Source organism: Vicugna pacos, chromosome 2 (assembly GCF_048564905.1).
Source record: "Vicugna pacos chromosome 2, VicPac4, whole genome shotgun sequence".
NCBI lineage: Eukaryota > Metazoa > Chordata > Mammalia > Artiodactyla > Camelidae > Vicugna > Vicugna pacos.
In genome coordinates, this window is record NC_132988.1 from 40,529,299 (window position 1) to 40,550,959 (window position 21,661).

Below are 21,661 nucleotides of genomic sequence, written 5' to 3' on the forward strand. Positions count from 1 at the left end.
CTCTTGCTGCATTACTCACTGGGAGAAATAACCATAAACAAGGAAAAAAGAAACACATCAATCGGACGATCTTAGATAATGATAAGTGTTAACAAAGAAATTAAGAAAGAGTGATTATATAATAAACCACCAGAGAAGACTAGTTTAGACTGAGTGATCAGGAAAGACCCCTGAGCTGAAGGCATTTGGACAGATTCCTGTGTGAGAAGAAAGGGGACCCACGTGAAGACCAGAAGGAGGGGCGTTCTGTGCAGAGGGAACAGCAGTGCAAAGACCTTAGGGGAGAAATGAGCTGAGCCGATTGGAGAAACGTAGAAAATCCAGGAAGGCTGAAGCTCAGTGAGGAAGTGGGAAGCATGGGAGAGCTGGCTGAGAGCGCAGGCCATGGTGAGAACCATAGGATCATGCGGGCTGCAGTATGCAGAAGCCCGGGGAGCTTCATCAGGGGAGGGACATGGCAGGATGAAGATAACTCTGGTTGTTGTTGGGTAGAAATTAGACACTAGAAAGCCAAGAATGGAAGGTGAGAGACCTCTTAGGAGCTTTGTGTAGTATTCTGGAAAGAGGTCCTCATGGCTGAGGCAGAGAGAAACGAAGGGTTTCAGGAAAACTTCCAATGGTAGAGCCCACAGGACTTAACTGATTGATGAATGAGGAAAACAAAGCAATCAAGGTGTCTAAGAAACTGGGTGAGGATTAGTGCTATATACAATATGGGGAAAACCACAGAGGAAACTAAAAATTCTGCTTTTAACATTTAAAATTTGAAGTGCTATTAGACTTTAAAGTGACAATGCCAAGTAGACAGTTAAGTTGGGAACTGTAGCGACAGGTAAGAGATGAAGACATGAATTTGGGGCATCAACATATGTACAATAATCAAGGGCAGGGTGCTCTGTGGGATCATACAGGGAGAGAGTTATGACAGAAAAGAGAAAAGGGCCCAGGGCTTCAGTTCTGAGGAGCTCCAAAATTTAGAGATCTGACAGCAGAGACATAGCCAGAAACCAAACCTAGAAGTGATCACTGAAATAGGAGGGGAAATAGGATAGCACATCACAGGACACAATAATAGCTTTCATTTATTGAGAAATATCATATGCCAAGCACTATTCTAAATTCTGTTCTTGTATTAACTCATTTAACCATCACAACCATATGGCTCAGGTCAAACATAGGTACCGTGTTCTCCTTTATAGAAGAAATTGAGACAGAAAAATTAAGAAAAGTTATTTCAAGACAGAGGGAATTATGTCAAACATTCTGAGAGGTTAAAGTTTAATAAGATAAAGATGAAAATGATCCTTGATTTTGACAAGATAGACGTCATTGGAAGTCTTGGAAAAACAGTTGGATAGAATGATGAAGGTGGAAGTCTAACAAAAGTGGATTAGAAGTGGATTATATAAAGAATGGGGAAACCCTTTGGAGAAGTTTTCTTTTTAACAGGGAAGAGAAAATAGATTAATGGAGGGAAACACAGTATTAAGACTTTGTTTAAAAATATGGGTGAGAGTGAGAAATATTTTTATGCTGCTGGAGGTATATATATGGAGAGAAATTAATACACAGGAAAGATGGTGAGTAATTGCTGTAGTACATCCTTGACAAATCAGCATGGTATCTAAACTGCAAGTAGAGAGGAACTGACTTTTTTAAATTGAAGTACAGTTGACTTACAATGTTTCTGGTGTACAGCATAGTGATTCAGTTTTATATATATATAATTTTTCACATTTTTTCATTATAGATAATATAAGATATTGAATATAGTTCCCTGTGGTATACAGTAGGCCCTTGTTGTTTATCTATTAGTGTGTAGCTGCTAATCCCAAATTCCTAATTTATACCCCTCTCCCTTTCCCCTTTGGTAATCGTAATTTTGTTTTTTACGTCTATGGGTCTGTTTCTGTTTTGTACATAAGTTCATTTGTATCATCTTTTTAGATTCCACATATAATTGATGTCATATGATATTTGCCTTTCTCTGACTTACTTCACTTAGTATGATAATTTCTAGGTCCATCCATGTTGTTGCAAATGTCATTATTTCATTCTTCTTTATGGCTGAGTAGTATTCCATTGTGTATATATATATATATATATATATATATATATATATATATATATATATACTACATCTTCTTTATCCACTCATCTGTCAACGGACATTAGTTTGTTTCCATGTCTTAGCTATTGTAAATAGTGCCGGTATGAACATTGGGGTGCAGGTATCTTTTCAAATTAGAGTTCCCTCGGGATATATGCTCAGGATTGGGATTGCTGGATCATATGATTACTCTATTTTTATTTTTTTAAGAAAACAGTATGGAGATATTGTTTCCCATAGAATTTACATTCTTACCAACAGTAGGAGGCAGAGGAATTAACTTTTGATGGGAACTGAGATATCATGTGTTTTAACAATTATCAAAGCAAAAAGGATGTAGATATAGAAGCAGGGAAGGCTGGTGGATTTGATGTAGAGTACGTGAGGAAATTCATGACTATTTCTATTTCCTGAAAGAAGTATGATGTAAAAGCATCATCTGAAGCTGAGAGAGAAGAGGGACTGTAGGAGGATTAATAAAAGAGAATGCAACAATAGAAAATCTACTAAGAAAGGATAAAAGGCAGTGTTGACAACCCAGTTAAGATTGGGACCATGTGTGTAATGAAAGACTGACCAGCACTGTGGTGTTCTCTAGCAATAGTCAGCTGTTCTGGTGCCAGTGTAGAGCAGGGAAATAAACTTTCTCAGAGAGTAAGTAGACAGTGTTGGTTTTTCCCAGAAGAGTTTGACAAAGATTCACATCTGGAAGTTGGTGCAGTGGTTAGAGTATAATATAGAAATGAGCCTTTGCTGGACTAAAGTGAGAATTTCTTGTCTTCACTACACGCCTCTCTCTCAGAATAAGAGAACTTCTACTTTGTATGTACAATACATTTAGAGCTATCACTCTCACAAAGTCCAGGATTGAGAAATTGTTGCATTTAAAAAGTTTGGGATTTGAGGGGGAAGGGTATAGCTCAGTGGTAGAGCGTATGCTTACCATGCACGAGGTCCTGGGTTCAATCCCCAGTACCTCCATTAAAGTAAAATTTAAAAAAAATTTTTTTTTAAGTTTGGGATTTCTAATTCATATTATAAGCATTTTTGTGGGTTCAACAAAGTGATCACAGCAAGTTGTCCTTTCCTATTCTCTAGGATCCCAAAACTCCTGGGGATCTTCCATTCCTCCAGCATGACAGAGTCTTTCATATCATGCCATCTGATGTTTTATATGTAGTCAGCGTTCCTCTTCCAGTTCTCAAATGGGTAGCTCTTGTTTGGTTTCTTGAGCTACTTGAAGTCATTCTTTTTATATTTGTCATTGTCACTGTGGCTATTTTTTAACAGAGTTGGTCGAAACGACATTAGAGAAGACTAATTATACTAGAATTCTCAACCTGGGCCCGTTCTACCACATCACACTTCCGAAAACCTCTTGCTATCAAACGTACTGTTAGACAGTAAGGCCTTTGTGCCAAAGACAATGTCTTATTCAACCTGGTAGCCACGTACGTAGTCCTGTGCCTGGCACAGAGTGGATACTCAATAAATGTGTCTTTGAAAAAACAAAGAAGTGAATTATCCTTCTGAGGAGTCACACACATAAAGCACTGAGCCAAGCGGGGAAAAGGAAATGAAACATTAACCTGTGAGAACATGTAGGCATTTTACTGTGTTTGTAACTGAAAACAGCATGGAATGAAACATTGTGTTCCAGATCACTTAGTGAGGTGATTACAGACTTAGAGTGATAATTTAGACCCACATTTTGTTTGCCTCGATATTCACCAAGTATGTGGCTATTCATTTTCTCACATCACAGGATCACTGACTGTTCTGCTCTCTTTAAAAAAGCTGTTCCAGAGCCAGCATCACAAGATCCTAAAGATGTGGTAGATTCTGGAATATTAGAAGAGAAGCCCAAGATAATCATTTCATTCATAAAGAATCTTACAGGTAAGTTTCACAATCTGACATAAAGCTAGTGTCCGTGCATATCGTCCAGAAAAGACTCAGCAGGTAAGAGGTAGTTTGTCTCCAAACCACCTGTCTCATTTTTAGTAATATCTATCCTGTAAATATTAAGTATCAAGATTTTAATTATATGTATGTATACTTATTCTTTTGCCCAAACATTCAATATATTTTTATATGTTTAACCCTAAAATAACTCTAGGGCTAGGGATGACCAAAAAGTATAATTTCTTCATTTTGTCTGCAGGGCTATGTTATAGTTTATTCTGTAAAATGAAAGCAAACATTATATGCACTTAAATAATTGGTACCCAAGTTTTAGAGGGATAAACGTAGCCACGCTAAGACTGTGAGTGAAATTTGTCCACTTATTAAAACTTTTGATGACTTGTGTATTATCTGGATATTCATGAGTAATCTGTTAATATTGATTTATAAAAAGATAGGAAGCCTTCCAACATGAGGGAAATGGTAATTAAAGAACTTAAGAAAATGACCAGGTTGCCTGCCTTTTGTTATTATTTCATTTTAAGTTTTCTACTAGGGTTAAAATAATATATTTGCATTTATTTGTATTTTTAAATAATATTTTTATTGAGATGTAACTGATATGCCAAAGATTATAGCATATAATTATATATACAGTGTATAAAATCATGGTAAACTTGGCATATTGAATTCATATTTTCCAATAAACATGGAATGCCTTACTTTGTAACATCTCTAACTTAAGCAGGACAACAAGGAAGAAAGGCAATACTACACAGATAGTGTCAAAAATTAGGCTATCTTTGTTACTATTTTTTTTAATGGAAGTACTGGGGATTGAACCCAGAGCCTTGTGCATGCTAACCATATGCTCTACCACCAAGTTATTACTTTCCCCGCAAGGTCATCTTTAAAGGGTCAAAATAATGTGGACTCAAGAAGAAAACAGAGCCTCTCCCAGTCTTCCCCTAGACTTCCCCCAAAGGGAATTAATTGATTATTTGTGAACTTATTCTGTGCTGGACACTGACTATACATCAATGAACAAGACAGATGTGACTCTTGCCATGAATGACTCAAAGCTCAGTAGGGGAGAGAAGAAAATAAACATGTGCTTAATGGTAGGAGAATGCTAGAAAGGGGGTCTTACTTGAGACAAAGTGGTCAAAAGATAACAGTTAAATATATTTTGTCTCATCATACGTAAATTTAGCCCTATTCCCACCCCGAATTCTCATCCCAGATACAAACATGTGCTGATATGGAAACAGTAGGGCAAAAAAGAATGAGAATGCTCTTTCATTCATTCAACAAACACTTAAGTGTGTTTCCTGGGTCTCAGGTCTGTGCTAAGTGCTTGGAATACAGATATAAAAAGTGTATTTCTAATGCAATGTCTACAGTGGAGAAACTGATATATGAATAATTACAGTGAGCAACCATGAGCACAGAAAACCATAAGAGAAATTTGGGGCAGAAAGACAACACTCAGACTAAGACGTCTTGACTTAAAAGGTAGCATCTGAGCTGATAGTTGAAGAGGAAAGAGCCCAGGGAAGGGTGAGGACAGAGTTGAGAAGAGATGAAAGAAATACTAAAGCTGATATGTATTAGAGAGGACAGAATACACATGACAGATTGCAAGTAGTTCCATTTGTCTGGTGAGTTGGTGCAGTAAGTGGCAAGAAATACGTTTGGGGATCGTGCCAAGCACCACATAATGAAAGGGTTAGTATGCCAATCTAGGTTTTATCTTATTATGAACAGGGATCTATTTAATTAAAGACTTTTGAGCAATAAGAAGTAACATGATCAAATGTGCATATTTAGGCAGATTATTCCTTAAGTAGAAGGACAATAGCTTGTTAAAAAGGAAATCTGGAAGCAGGAAGAAAAATTAGGGAGGAGCGGCAGTAAGTCAAGCTAAGAGATAACCCTCTGAACTAAGGCAGGGATGAAAGGGCAGAGACTCAACAGACACCAGGAAGGTAGAATTAGCAAGAATGGGTGGAGGTGGTGAGTAAAGAAGGCATCTAAAATAATTGCAGGGTTCGTGGCTTGTGTGATTTATTGATGTGAATGTCATAATCAAGAGAGGACATGAGGAAGAGGAAGAGATGAGAACAGAGACAAGAAACAACTGATACTGTGTTCTACATGCCAAGCACTTTCCTTCTGCCACCATTTAATTCAGTCTTTATTTGTGGCTAAATCTTGAATGTGTTTCTCCGGCCAAGCTTTCATTCCTGAGTTACAGATTTGTATATTCAAACGCCTCCTATATATTCCCATTTGCATATTTTGAGGACGTGACAAGAATGAAGAATTCCAAAGTGAAGTCTAGATAATTTAATTTAGGCACTAAGAGGGAATGTGTGCAAATTTTGCTTATTGTTTGTTTTGTCAGATTGTTATTTTTTTCACTGAAACTGCAGAAAGGAAGGAAAGGTAGGTATGGATACAAATAAGTTAGGAGAAATGACAGGATGTGAAGGAACACTTGCTTCTGCGCATTATTTTTTTCAGTAGAGTAAAAGCAGGCTCATCTGATGGACCCAATGGGGGTCAAATGACAAGTTAAAAGACCCGAGGGGAAAATGATGAAAGTTGAAATGGTTATGGAGAATAAGAGAGCTGAAACGAAACAAATCAAATGATAAAGAGGTATCCTGATAGGCCAGCTAAAATGAAGAGCTGGATTTTTTAGTATCATCAACCCACGTGGCTGTTTGATTTTTGACAGCATTGCCTACCAATCTGGGTCTAGGCATGGAGAACACAGGTGGTTGGGTTGACCCAGGATTGGACATTGGACAGATGCAGCAGAAATGTAAAGCAAGAGTTTGTCAGTCTAGACAACAGAATGTTTAAGTCAAGGATCAAAGGTCCAGGCTTACTTTCAAAAAACAAAACGAAACAAAACAACTTACAAAAAGAACCTTTTAGATAGAGAAAAAATGGAACAGTTATGAAACCTGGATGCCAATGAAGTGCAGTAGAACTGGGTACTGGGGTAACAGGAGGCTAAGTCGGAGAGTGAGATCCTACAGTAGAACATTTCAGAAATGGAGTGTCCCCGTGACAAAGAGCTCAGATTTGGCTCGAGGTGATAACTGCAGAGGAAAAGAAGAAGAGGTCAGTGGCTTTGACAACACCAAGCAAATATTATACTAATTTGTCCGATGGCCCATTCACCATTTGGAAAAACCTTAAAGGCCACTAATCCAACCTCCTTAAATACAAACTTATATTCAAGTGTAACCATCCATAAATCTTGGCCAAGCAGCTGTCAACCTAAGCTTGAAGTAGTGACCCCAAATAGAACGTCCGCTAGGAATGATTTCACTCACGTTCTCCAAAGTGAGTGTGAAATCAAGTCAGTGATACCTTTGGTTTGTTGAACATCAATGATTATTTGCATATCGTAGTTTGCATTTTTTACTTTACTTTCAGAAGAAAATGGTGGGTATGATTTGGAGAGAAGGAACTTTGGATTCCCTCCTGGTCGAAAGCGCTTGAACAAAACTTTTAGTGGCAGGAGCAGTGGAGGATGTGGCTGAGATTCCCTTGGAGCTGACATTTAAATCACTTTTCATTGCACAGGTATGATGCCAGTCTCAGCTTTCCCAGCCCAGCTACTGCTGTTCAGCCAGCTCTGTTATCTTAAATGCCCAGGTTTGGCAGCTTATCAGACAGCTAAATCCTGTTTTTTTAACCTTCATATAAATGCATCTTTGGACTTAATATGGAACCAAACATAATTCAAAATATCAATAGCTATACTTGGAATTTTGAATCTATTAGATGATTCTACCATTCTCAGCCTCTATGGGAAAAAAAAATACTCAAAGCTGCTTGCATCCCTAGCCTTTTTTATTTTTTTCTCACTTTCTCCAAAATTAAGTCAGGAACAAGAAAAAAAAAGTTTAGTTTCCCTTCCTCCCTGAGGAGGAGTGTCACTTATTGGCAGCTGCAGGGATACAACAGGCCCATCGAGGTCACACAAGCTAATCAAACCTGAGTAAAGTGTTAGAAGACACAACATTATAAACTGACTATACTTCAATAAAAAAACCTTTAAAAATAAAGAAATGAATAAATGAAATTTTTTAAAGTGTTAAAAGATCCATGTAGACGCTTCCTGGAATTTTCCTGAAAACTTTCTGAACTTTATAGCCTAACTCGATTCACCCACTGGCAGGGAAGTCATTGTATCCGAGAAGAGAGCTCACTATTGAATTAATGGTCAGATGTCACAGTCGCTTCATTTCCCACACGTGGGTCCTTCAGCCGCCCTGAGGATGGGTTTGCCCAGCCGTCCCTGCCATGCTCTGGGGAAGCTTTAGCAGTCACAGCTGACCTGATGCTGGGACCCGGGTTCGGTGTTTGGAATACAAGCTTTTGTGAAATGGAGATGAGTAAAAACACTAATAACTGCTAAAACAGAGCCCGAACTGTAGGAAGAAAACGAGCGCTAACTGGATAATACGCATGGCGAGGTTTAAAGTCCCTAAACATTGTAATATAGAACATTCAGTTCTTATATTTCTTGTATAGTATTGTTGTTGCCATAGTGATTTCTCTTTTTCTCATGGACAACGTCATGTTGTAATCTCTGCACGTGCGTTTAACCCACGACTGCCTGGATAGTCATCAAGCTCGCTCCGTCCCTGTCACTCTTGAGTACTCTCTCAGTCCCTATTCCACGGCATCTGTTTCTCTTTATCATGTTAAGTAAAAACTAATTTATAAATTATTGCTTTTGCTAAATCCTTTCATTACCTGAACATACTCTTTCATATTTTAAGACGAAAAAATGTTCATTTCTTTTCCTTCAAACTAGCAAAGAAGAAGTTGTCACAACTATCACACTACTTTGCAGATTTCCTAAGCCAAGCAAAAGTAAACTTAAGGGTGCTATAGTTTGGTCTTTTTCTACAGTTTAGCAGGATAGAAGGGCCTTTACGTTACATCAAACGCTCTGTAATACAGGAAACTTGACACCAACAGTGGTGACAGCTGTTCTGTAGGGCCAGGTATTCGGCACTGGGGTCCGGACACGGGCGTCCCAGGAGAGACACTGCACAGCTAATGAGGAGCGGACTGTTTGGCGGTGATCAACTGAAGAGCCAAAGGGAAGACTGTTGTCAGAAAATATTTTTCCTTAGTATGGTGGTCATCTCTTCACCACATACACTCTTGTCAGAACAAGCTACTGGCAGTTTCTTAATGTGCTCCACTCCTCCACAAGTTAATGCCTTTGACTGTAGGATCATGCCCTCCAAAAATCACCTCTAACCACTTCTCTGCCTGGTGCATTTCTATCCATTCTTTATAATTCAACCAAACCAAGCCCCGAGTGGAACGCTCCCTTGTTCTCCTCTATGCCTTAATGGCACATTGTCTGCACCTACATCACAACAAATATTCCACTGTTTGCTGAAACGTCTTAATTGCTGATTTTGTCTCCTTGAAGTCAGGGTCTATGCCTTCTTCACCCTTGTATTCGCAGTGTCACATACCGTGCCTGGCACTTTAGAAACACAGAAAACAATGTTTGATTGTGCTTTAATAAAGGCAGTACTTAGAGCAGTGAGATGGAGAGGATAATAAGAATACTGACAAAGGGATGTTATTTAGTGGCGTTATAAATGGAGGAACAACATTTGATTATGTGTAAATTAAAATAAATGTTGTAGATGACATCCAGCTTAGCAGAAGAGATGTCCGTATGTTCAGAATTGATAGCAAAAAGAGGGGGCTACTTTTGATGTAGCATGAAGAAATGTTAGAAAAATAGGAGGTAGGATGTGAATACAAGCAAATAAGTAAAGGATTTGGGATAGAAAGATCATTAGAATTTAGTCAGATGGATGTTTTTCGTAGAGAATAAAGATCCATAAATATATTGAAGACTGTAGTATACATAAAGACGAATATTCCATTAAAAGGCTTATATTAATCAGTGAGGCAAATAGAAAACAATAAAAACACTGAGTTTATGGTTTACTTATAAAACACCATGAGAACACAGATAACAGGATAACAAGTATAGGAAATGATCAGATAATTCAGAGTAGAATGAAGAGACATGATAAGCTGGTGTTAAAAGAAAGGTAAAAATCAACTGACTTGTTAAAGAGATGTGCAGCAAAATGACCTTGCTGTGTCTGAGGGACAGAGACCCTAAGCCGATAGGGACAAAGTGCTGTTTTGGAGGGTGGTCGATGTTTGGGTTGACACCAAAAATCTGAGTTGAAACATGCAAAGTCTTTCATTTCCACAGATCTTCAAATCTTTTTCTATGGTGCTGACCACGATGCCAACGGCTATTTGACTTACAGTGAGATAGAGAGCCTCCTAGGAGAAGAGACACCAGAACAAGAGCAACTGGAGCTATTTGATGCTGACGACAACAAGACGTTCTCCTACCCTGAACTTACCAGAGCGTTTGGACTGACTGGTAAGGGGCTTCAGGGGCTGGAACATTGGTGAGGCCGGGGGACAGGGAGCCTGGAACAAAGTTCTGTATAACAGCCCCAAACTAAGCAATCCACAGCTTAAAATTTTTAGTTCACAACTGACTCCAAAAGCAAAGATTATAAGAAAACCTCGAAATTATCAGACAGAGCATCCCATTCTGAACGCAGTGATAAATAGGAAAACAAGTCATTCAGTTTAATTGCATGAATAGAGGGTTTCCTTAACCTCTAACCAGAAGGGAGGTTAAGGAAAGGCACAGTGATCCGTCGTCCTCTGTACTTGCTACGAGGATTTTAGGATGACACCCTTAAGACTGGAACTTTAAAGCTCAAGTAGTATAAAGCGATGAGGTGAAAGGAAAACTGGAAGGCTACAATCCGTGAGATAGAATAAAAAGTGACAGCAATGTAAGTGACATGAAATCGTACAGAATCTAAAAACACCTCTTAAATTGTACTATTTCCCTCATCTGCTTCTTTTCTATTTAGTTTTTATAGACTCTGTTGTGGAAGGAATTCCACATTTATAATAAATACCTAGGGGTAGTTTCTTAACCAGTGATGTTAGGAACAGCAGGAGGAAATATGGACAGCTATAAAAAAGGAAGGTTTGATCAATAAACTGAGAAAATTCCAATGTGGAAAAAAAGTAAAAGGGAAACTTTTCCAGATCTTTATTCTTTTGAAGAGATATTAGAGCTAACACCGGAAGCTGGTGGGTTAATAGAACCCAGTTGGCCATAAGACAATATTCTATGTAATCAAATGCTAGATTTAATCTGTTTACTTTTAGAATCAGAGGATAATAAATTATTAAATTGCTGTCATTTCCCTCTTGCTTGAGAAAATGAACAATAGCCAGCAGACAGGTGTTTTGCATTTCTCCATCTCCACACACACACAGACACACACGCTGATGCTCCCTGTCCCTCCAGTGCTCTGGGATCACATCTGCTCACGCTGAAAACGGCATCACTGAAACATCCATGACATGATAGGACCCACATGGCTGTCGATGCCTGGATATTGCCAAAGTCTTGCATTTGCCCAATTGCGTTGACTTCCCTGGGTCCCATATTCAAGACCTTTAAAGGTGTTTGCTTGATTTTATTGCTTCCCACCTTCATTTTGGTGAAAACAACAACAACAAAAATTTTAAAAAATAAAGACAATAACAACAAAAAAGATGGGCTATTATTTAAAATACAAATTGCACGGTTGGAGGAACCATTCATCCAGAGCATGAGAGCCATTCTGAGGTAGTTTTTGATCTGAAACAGCTGCCTCCTTCCCCGGGTGTCCTTGCTTTGCTCTGTCTGCTGCTGTGGGGAAGGTGAGTGCGCTGCCAACCTGGCTTGAGAGAGGGGTTTGCCTGCCTGCCACCTGTCAGGCCTGGGCCTTTCTCTGGCTCTGCCTGACAGCTGGCTGCATTCCCAGCATCTTCTGTTAATATCAGGGGCACGGGTGACACTAAATCAATGAGAGTTAGAGAGCCAGAGATACAGTGCTGTCTGGTGCAGAAGATTCTTTTTGGAACCCCAGTAATGAACATAGGCAGGCTCCTACCGGAGAAAGATAAGGTCTCTGTACAAACTTGTTGTATAAAAATGTTAATTGACCAAGTGGGAGTTAAGAAAGGGTATACACTGCATGACAGTTTAAAGATCACTAAGCTACGCCCCCTGACCAGGTCACGGGGTCCCCTAACCAGAGGGCCAGGCGGCGCCCTGCCCAGTGTAGCGTTTCCTTCCAAACCTGCAGAGAAGCACCATCTGCACGTTACTGTTTCCGATGGACCTTCCATTCTGAGTGGCATTCAGCTTGTGCAGACAACAGATTTTTCAACACAGTTGAACATTTTCTCTATCTGGCATTCCGTAATTTGGAATACTTGAACCTCCAGTTGTGTTTCCACACTCCATTTAAGAAACAAAGGCATTGTTAAACCCATAAGCACAACTATACGCCATGATCCTGGAAACGGTAGGGCAACTTAGAAAACACTGAACAGTAGAAAACCCAGAAGAAGAAACTAAAAGCTTGGAAAAAAAAGAGAGGAGGCAGGTAAGGGAGGAAGGCAGGTTGTACAATATGTCACATGAACTCTGGAATCACACGCAATCCTGAAGTTACGTGTGCTTTCACAAATGGCCAGGCTGACTCAGCCATTCTCTTGGATCTGTGAATCTACCCAGAGGTACGTGAGTCAGTTTCTTCCTCGCTCTCACTTCTTGAGACCCCACATTGAGAAACTGTCAGTTGAATTCATTGCAAGAGATGTTACTCGTAGCTAGGATCTAGCTTAAACTTCTAAATCTCAAACTGGTTTTTATTCTAGAATAAATAAGAAGATGGGAGTTCCAGAAAGAAGAATATACTCAGAGTAGTAGCTTGATTTTATTTTACAGTAAGTTCATCCTATTTCACAATATTGTAGCAAGAAGTGTCACTGAGGTATGTCTGACTTCGATGCTAAAAGTCTCTAGTTCTTTTGAACATGATTCAGTGGCAAAGAGGTTTTTGTTTCTCGAAATAGACTTTAAGTCCGTAATACTGTCACTCCTTTAAAAAAAAAAAAAAGCAGAGTAAGAATTTTTGGTTTCAGTTTTTAGAATTTAATTCTAAAAAATTGTTTAGTATAGCTTAGATGCTAACTACACACATGCACACACACAGGTTAGTATTAGCATTATGTATTTTTTTCTCACACATATATAATTTGTATTTGCTTTTTTTTTCTATTGGACAACGCTTGAGCCAGTTGTTTACATTGGCATATTTAAGTACCTAGAACCACCTTCTCGTTCATAAGTTGAACTTGTTATATCCAGAGGGAGTCAGAGTTGGAAGCAGAATTGATGATTTGTATGATTTCACAGCCTTGGGCTTTTCTAGACACCTGGTCTCTACCAGTTCCTTCGATGTGTGAACAAAATGCATAGACGTCACCCAGAAACACAACATCACACATCATCGTTAACATGGAATTTAATGTTACATGCTATTTATCTGATATGTTTATACTCAAAGTTACCATTTTCTGCTAAAAGTAAAGAATAGCATCAACTTCAGCCACAGTTCCATGAGGGCATCTAAAGCAGAATTAGCATAAATATAGAAAATTCTTCCTTTGTAACATTTTAGTTATTTGACATTCTATCGCAGTGCTAAGAGTAACAGAGCCTTCAATATCAAAATTATGTTTGTATCTAGGATCTCAATAAGAAACTTTTTTGTTATGTTGTCTTTTACTTATTTTTGACCTAGATGGAAAATTGATCATAATATTAGAACTGACTCATGGCTTAGTGGACATTTCCTTTTCAAAGTGTGGATATTATATTGAATTTAAGGTAATTCTGCCTTAGTAATAAGAAATGATCACTTATTGCACAAAATAGGGTTACTGAGAGTAAAAACTAATTGTAGATAGAAACTAACATAGCAATAAAATATTTTTTATTGTACAAAATTCAGTGAGGGCTTCAGGTTCTATTACTTAATAAATGAAAATGCTTTGTAACACCTGAGATATTTAATGTTGGTGTTAGACTTTGAGTAGATTTACACTGTAATTCTTTTATGTAAATAACACAGTATAATTTTACATGTAGTTCTGATTTTTCAGTATGAACTTGGATTATATATTGCTTGTTGAATAAATCTGCCAGTTTAATCAAACTAGGCATATTATCAGAAATCTCCTGGATTATGTGAATTATTTCTTAAATTATGTCTTATTCACCCAAAGGTAAAGAGTGCAAATTATATACTTATTGTGTGCCTTTTGGTTTCCATATTTTGAAAATTAAGAGCACTCAAGCTAGTCTCCCCCTGCCCCAAGTCAGAAGCTCAAATACCCAAGTTACTGGGAAATTGTAACATTTTGCAGAATTTGTAGAAAAATGACAATATGAATATCTTAATTGTGTGGATTTCTGAGGCACTGCTAACTAAAATTTTTTAGAAAAATGTTTTGCTGTCTGCCAAAATTTTCACTAGCATTTTTGCATGAAATGATGTCTTTAAAAGCTGGCTTAAATTTTTACCATCTCAGAAGAAAGGAGGATAATGCATATTCTGGAGAATTTCACTAATAGAACTCATTTATTCTTAAACTTTGTCATATAAGATTTAAGTTTTCTATTTCAACTTGTTTTTGATTATACCAACTGCAAAAAAAAGCATTCTCTTAATGTGATTTTGTATTTACAAACCAGCTGAATTACTTAGAAACAAGAAAAAATAAATTAATTATATTTTCAATAATAAAGCAGACCACTGTATTTTCCCTTGAAGTTGTTTTGTCACTTTATTTCAGTTCTCTCGTTTTTAAATCTTTTCGAAGTGGAGTCATTCAATTTCAGTTCGCATTTTGGGATTTGGTGAATAGCTGAGCTATAAAGAGAGAAGACAAGACATAACTGTGATAGCCCCTGCACCACTGGCACCTAAAATACCACCAGCTGAACAGAAGGCTTGGTCAACGGTTGGTGAATGAATGAATAAAATGTATTTCTTAAATAAGAACTTCCACAAACTGAAAGCACAACAAATATGAAGTTAGTCTATTTAGTATATCCAGAACCATTACCATAGATTTGAGGACTCATTCTGTGCTGGCCATTATGCTAAATGTTTTAAACACACACACACACAAACTATTGTAAACATTTAGTGTAGTGGCTGGCACAGAGTATGTGTGTGGGCACGTGTGTGTGTATGTATTTATGATAAGCTCATGGAGTAATCGTTGTCATACAAATAAGGAGTTCAGAAGATACAGATTAGTAAATGTTGGAGTGAGCCTTCAAAGTCTAGACTCTCAAACAACCAGCGCTTGAGTTTGAGATACGACTCAAAAAATGAATTCCTGAGAATATTCCTGATGAAGCAACAGATGGCATGGGTGTTACATCACAAGCCAGGAGTGAGTGTGGAGGTCTGTGGTGCACACAAAGGCTCTCTGATATGTATTCTTGCCTCCTGAGTGTCCCCGAGTGCCCTGCACATACATCTGCACAAACATCATACATAGAGCGCTTTGCCTTTTAAGTACCAATGTGTCCTTGTCTCCCACCAGATCACAAGCTCTGTGAAGGAGAGGTTGCTCTTATCATCTGCAAACTCCCCTGATACTTAGCATGTTGACTGGGACGTGACTGGTATCACTGAAAGTCAAATAATTTCCGCTCCCACCCCTTCAAGGCAGTTCCTAAGTTCTTGTGGATAAATATTCTTTCTTCAGTTCGCTACAATTGTGTATTTCAGAAGAGGTACTTACTGTACAATGGTCTGCAAAATGCTTCACAACAAACTGAACTTCTTTCATGTTGACTTCATTGCCAAGTTTTATGCCCCACAGTGTCTAACTGCAACGTCTAATGTGTCTAATTATAATGCAAAGCTGGAAGCTGCGCACTGAGACAGGTCATCTATCGGGTCATCTGAGCACAAATATTCTTGCAGTTTTGGCGGAGACAGTAATGGGTGGGAAAACACCAGGATGGGAAAATACCTCTTGTCTCTGCGGTGCCTCACCACTACTGGCTCCCGGCAGGGAAAGAGGAGGGCCAGGGCAGGTGTCAGATCACATGAATAGCTGTTTCGAATCGGAGCCCTCTGAGGATCCAGTGGGGGAGAGTCCAGCTCAGTTGGAGAGGGGGGTTGTTTATCACAATCTGAGGGCAGGGGGAGGGGGCTGGGTAAGGTTTGGAGACAATTCTTTAAGGACAGTAACCCCAAACCTAAGTTAATAAATAAATATCAGCAGAGATTTTACCAGAAAATGATCAATGTTGTACTTGGGAGGGGCGAATGTCCTGAAATTGGAATACAATGTGTCTACATCCGCAAGAGAGAATCTCTAGATTTCTTCAACTTCAGCCATAAACCGTTGCTTGAACCCAAGTATTACTCCCCTCCCATCCTGGATATCCAGATTCTGCCTCTGTGTCTACGGGGAGGGAGAGTAAAAGTTATGGCTCCAGAGGCAAAAAGGATTGATGTCTTAATTCTCATTTGCACTTGACATGATGATGACCAGCTATAGAAATATTTGTAGAGGATCTTTTTGAAAAATAAATGAATAAATACCTTCTTGAAAACTTTACTTTTATTAGAGAATCTAGCCCAAGTGTGGAAAATTTAAAATCACTCTTTACCAAAACTGGCTAACAATAAGCTTACTAGAAAAAAACAACAATGATCAGTAAATACCTACACTTAACATTCTTAATTCTGGGACAATTTTATGATTCATGTTGATGTACTTGTAAGGTAAATCCTTCTGTTTAATAATAATAAAAAAAAACATTCTCACATGTAACACACTGTTTTCACACTCATATACACATATAAAAGTTGGGAGACCTGTCTCAGAAACATGTTTATAATGAATATACATAATATTGTGAAATAAAATCTGAATAAAAATTTTATTCCAACAACATTTCTCTATTTTTAAATCATGTTTATTGTTTAAGTTTTTATCACAGTGGAGATTAACTTATGCTTAATCATCCAATTAAGTGCCTACTGTCCACTTCATCCAATTCCAAAAAAGCAAAATCAACTCATTCATACACTCTAAGTCCTGTTACCATCCCACCATTCATTGCCTGTGTCTTTTTTCCCCTTTAATGGCAATATTATAAGATTGTGAAAAGGTATAACTAATAGGCTTATATGTGTAATACCATTTCTTCAAGTATTCAGGGAGCAATATATTTGCCTGCATTGTACATTAGAAAACTACTTGTGACATTATTTCTAAGTACAGGAGAGCGGCTCCTGGTGGGCGTGTGATGAAGTTGTATGTCATAGTGTATGACAAGGATTTACAGCATTCTAGAATTTTCACAACTCTTCCCATGTTAGTGAATGTCATTAGGTAAATGTTCTATTCTACTCTGGTCAGACATAAGATTTCAAACTACAAATAAATAAAGCATACACTCAACACGTGCAGTGCAAATGCTAAGTAAACAGAATGACACGGGATAAACTCATAGTTGCCAACAAGGAATGGTTTGGTCGGGTGGTCCTGATACTCTGATGTCTGTGATAACCCCTATTATCACACGAATACTGTCACTGTCCCCTGTCACCAAACAGATCGAAGAGCCTGCCGAGGTGGGAGTGGAGGGAGTGAGGAGGGAAGGAAGAAGGCATTTGCCAAACAAGTGGTACAAGTCTTCCGTCACTTCTTTCTATTGGGTTGAGCTTGACCTGCTAACCAGACCCCAAACCTCTCAGACAAGGCAGGAGCCCATATGGGAACTGCGAGTGGTCCGGTGAAAAGAATCTAATGTTGGCACCTATGTCAGAGAGACTGCATGGCCCAGATGACAAAATGGGATGAAGAAGGTGGTTTTAAACTTAAAACTTTGGGATTATCACACCTGAACATTCAAAAATTACGTTACAGAAAAGCCATCAAACCGTTACAAAAACATGCAAATAATGACCCTGTTTTAAAATGCCACATAAGCAGTAATCTTCAGGATTTTGAACAAAAGTCAGAGCTTTGTTGCTTTGTCTTAATTATATACTTAACATAATGCTATTCATTAAAACGAAGTAGAAAAAAACTATAAAAATTCTCCCAGAGGCAAATTATTGGCAGGAGGGGGAAACAAAAGTAAAATGTGACAATCAATTCATATATTTACTTAGGTGCATGTTTTTCCCCGAGAAGTGTCAATGGTCTGTAAGAAGAGGAAAACAAGAACAAAAGAACAAAACAAAACAAAACAAAAACTGAAACAAATAAACAAAACCCCCTAAAAGGATAAAAACTGGTGCCATTTATCTTTCCATTTTCTTCCTCTGCATTCACTTTTGAGGGAAAAGTGTTCTTTCACGGTAGTGTTCTGAGTTCCCATATATATTAAAATTTAGAAAAGAAACATTTGGATCCTAACTTTCTATTTCATTTGTGAACATGTTGTACCTACAACAAATATAACGAGCAGCCAGCTAAAATCCTCTGAATTAGGAAACACACACACACATACACACACAAACGAGTCTTTTTAAGAGAAAAGAAACCCTTCCTTACTGGGATATACATATATCAAGATTTAAAACTAAGGTCTGACACAGTCACTTAATTGATTTAAATAATTAAGGCTTCTACAAGGTTCAGTGCCAACACTCTCTGCATCAGTATTCAAATAAAATACATTTTTTTGCATTTTAGGTTTGTGCTTTTTTACAGCCATCTTAATTCCACAGAATTTCATTAGTAAGATCAGATAAGGGGGTGTTAGAATTGTTTACTGATGTTTTACTTTTAGTGGTGGTTAGACTAAATTATAGCCATAAAAATTCAATGCCTGAACAGATTTGTTACTATCGTGTAGGCTGTTGGCTCATTTCACCTTCTTTTCATGTTTAATATGGCCGTTTCTTTTGTACTTGCCATTGAGAATGCCATTATGGTAATGTCCATTAACCGTGCTATGCTTATTTCTCGACCACAAACTTTTGATTTTTCTGTAGATAAATTTTGTCACCCAGGACAAGAGGAAGTAAAACAAGGCAGCACCAAGCAGAAGCACAAAGGCAACATCCAGTAAAAAATACTGACAGAAAGAGATTTTATGAACGGCGGCCCGTAGGTGATGGGCTCCGTTGTGACGGAGGATGTAATCGATCCAATAGACTGTCCGATTGACGGGGTGACCAGGTTGATCCTTGTGGATTTCTGAAAGCTTCCGAGCCCTCTGGCGGTAGCTGCGGAGGGGAGGCAAGACATAGAATGATCACGTCGAGACAAGCTCAGGATCATGACTCCCTAAATTTAAAATTGGGGAAGGTAAAAAAAAACAACTATCCTTGGTTAAGTGCCAGGTGCTGGGTTAAGTGCCTTCCACACATTACCTTACGTTAGCACAGCAAAATCAATTTTAAACAGATGAGGAAAATGCAAATTAGAGAGACAAAGTCACCTGACCAGGATTACAAAGTCAAGACTCAGGCTCAAGGTTTCCTGACTCCAAGTCCCACGCTCCTACGCCATACCATACCTCTTATACACATGGAATCCCTCTCTCCATTAGTCAATGAGTCTCAGTCAGGAAGAGGGGTAAATTTAGTAGATTCTAAAAGAGAGGGATGGAGGAAAAATGGCAGAACTTTGTCCCAACACCTTTTTCTTTTAGCAGCAAGATTTAATTTTGTCCTGACTTGAAATAACATTAAGTGACAGTGTGAGATTATTATGTTTATTAAACAGACAAAAAGGAGTTGACAAGCACTCTGAACCTTATGTGACATTATAGGCTGTAGCTATTTATGTATGTATATATATGTGTGTCTGTATAAAGAAAACTCTCTCAAATGATTAATAAATCAACTGCAGGGGGAAATCACAAAAAGTGATAAAATATTATATCACCACTTTAATTTAAAATACGTAACTGCACATTTGTGTGCCAATCTTCGACACATGGCCAAAGTCTTTCTGAGCATGGATCCCTGATTAGAGTTTGCATTATTTAAACGTAGAACTAATTTCCACCAGGAGGTGGGCGAGCGAGAGTATCCCAAAACAAATTCACTTGGAAAGAGTGTGCAGGACAGGGGTGTTTGGTTGGAAGTTAGACTGGAAGGTGAACCTCGTTCATGGGTGCTCAGAATGACAAGTAGCCTGGTTCTTAGAACCAGGGACCAACAGATTAGAGAGACTGGCTATTAAGCCAGAGTTCTGGGGAGGATTAAAAAAAAGAAGAGACATGTTGGGAAGATCATTCAAAAGATCACATTAATGGCCAAAAAGAAACTGCCCTCCCTTTGTCAAAATGGCAGTGGGATTAAACAGACAGGGGAAGTGGTGTAGTGGAAAAGCTGGCAAGGAGTCAGTAAGAGTCTGGATTAAATGTCAAAGAAATGAAAAAAAAAAACAGATATAACTGCAATGTTTCCAACTTGGATGATCACCTGGTAGCCACTGCCAGGATACAGAAACATAGAACACAGGGCAGGCTGGGGGAAATGATCATATTTGGGGATGTAATGAAAGGTGAGGTCCAGAAAGCAGCTAGAAATGTGAGGCTGGAACTATGGGACCATTAGTGCCTAATGAAAAAGCTATGAGTTAACTGCATATGCTATTCATAATTATTGATGAATATAAACACTTATGTACTGACTGGATAACCTTCTTGAGGTTATGACTTAGCTCTAGCCCTAACCATTAAACTTTAACAAATGTGAAAAGAACAAATTTGAGAAGCAAAACAAAAAAGAAAAAAAAAACCAGTAGGGTCTTGCTGGGACTGAGAGAAAAAGCAAGTCAAGGCTATTACTTATAGTTTTCTTTCTATAGAGTCATGTAGATTGAGAAAAAGAGAGGAATATTATTAGCCTCATACTGCAGATTAGGAAAGAGCTGAAATGGTTAGGACCATGTCATACATTTGCTAAGTGACACAGCTAAAATGTCAGCCATAATGTTCTGACCCCCAGAGTCCATGATCTTTCTGCTAAGTCATATTGTCTACCATGAATTGAAAAGTTCGTAAGAAAACTACAGAACACTGGAAAATGTTGGTTAACTACTGTTATCTTAAAATTGTTTTCTTATATTTTTTAATAATTACATAAGAAATTAAAAAGAAAAAGTACATTTTCTCTATCAGCACAGCCTCACAACAAAATGACTGTTCTACAATAAACCCAGCGGTGTTAAAAGTGTAAAATCTCACCCAGCTATTAAGAGGCCATCCTCACCTTGCTCTGTAACCTATCATTATTTCTAACTGATGGCAAAAGGTAAATTAGAAACTTCTGAGTACTCTGCTTTGTGGGAAAATTCTCACAGGGTACAAGGGCATCTTTAAAATACAGAAATGAAACATGGTATCTTAGAAAATTAAAGTCAACTTTCTATATTAACAAAGCAGGAGGATAAAAAAAAATCTCAGGCACCCTAATGTCACTGAGAAAATGACCCATTCTTTAGAGATGATACACAGATTGCACATGACAAGGATTCCTCTGTGGGGCCTCTGACTTCTGGCACTGCTGAAAAATCCAGTGCCTTCTATGAAACTCCAACAGGCACACTGATCCGGGACCAGTCCTCCCCTGCCTCAGCCTCCGTGAGCACAGAGTGAGGACTCGCCAGTCAGACCCTTAAACCCTTACCTGGGAGTGG

The 21,661-nt window shown here is 38.3% G+C and overlaps 1 protein-coding gene and 1 non-coding gene across 3 annotated transcripts in view; one reads left to right on the forward strand and one right to left on the reverse strand.

Moving 5' to 3' along the window:
* The first annotated feature begins 3,017 nt into the window (after positions 1-3,017).
* On the forward strand, positions 3,018-3,091 carry TRNAG-ACC (transfer RNA glycine (anticodon ACC)). The gene has a single exon. It is a non-coding gene; the product is annotated as a tRNA-Gly (tRNA).
* Positions 3,092-16,594: 13,503 nt separating this feature from the next.
* The window catches only part of UGT8 (UDP glycosyltransferase 8), a 72,576-nt gene continuing 67,509 nt past the window's right edge, over positions 16,595-21,661 (reverse strand). For both annotated transcript variants that reach the window (XM_072938343.1, XM_072938344.1), the window contains exon 7: positions 16,595-19,236. In XM_072938343.1, coding sequence (XP_072794444.1) covers positions 18,873-19,236 — 364 coding nt within the window. In that variant the 3' untranslated portion in view covers positions 16,595-18,872. The remainder of the gene's footprint in view (positions 19,237-21,661) is intronic.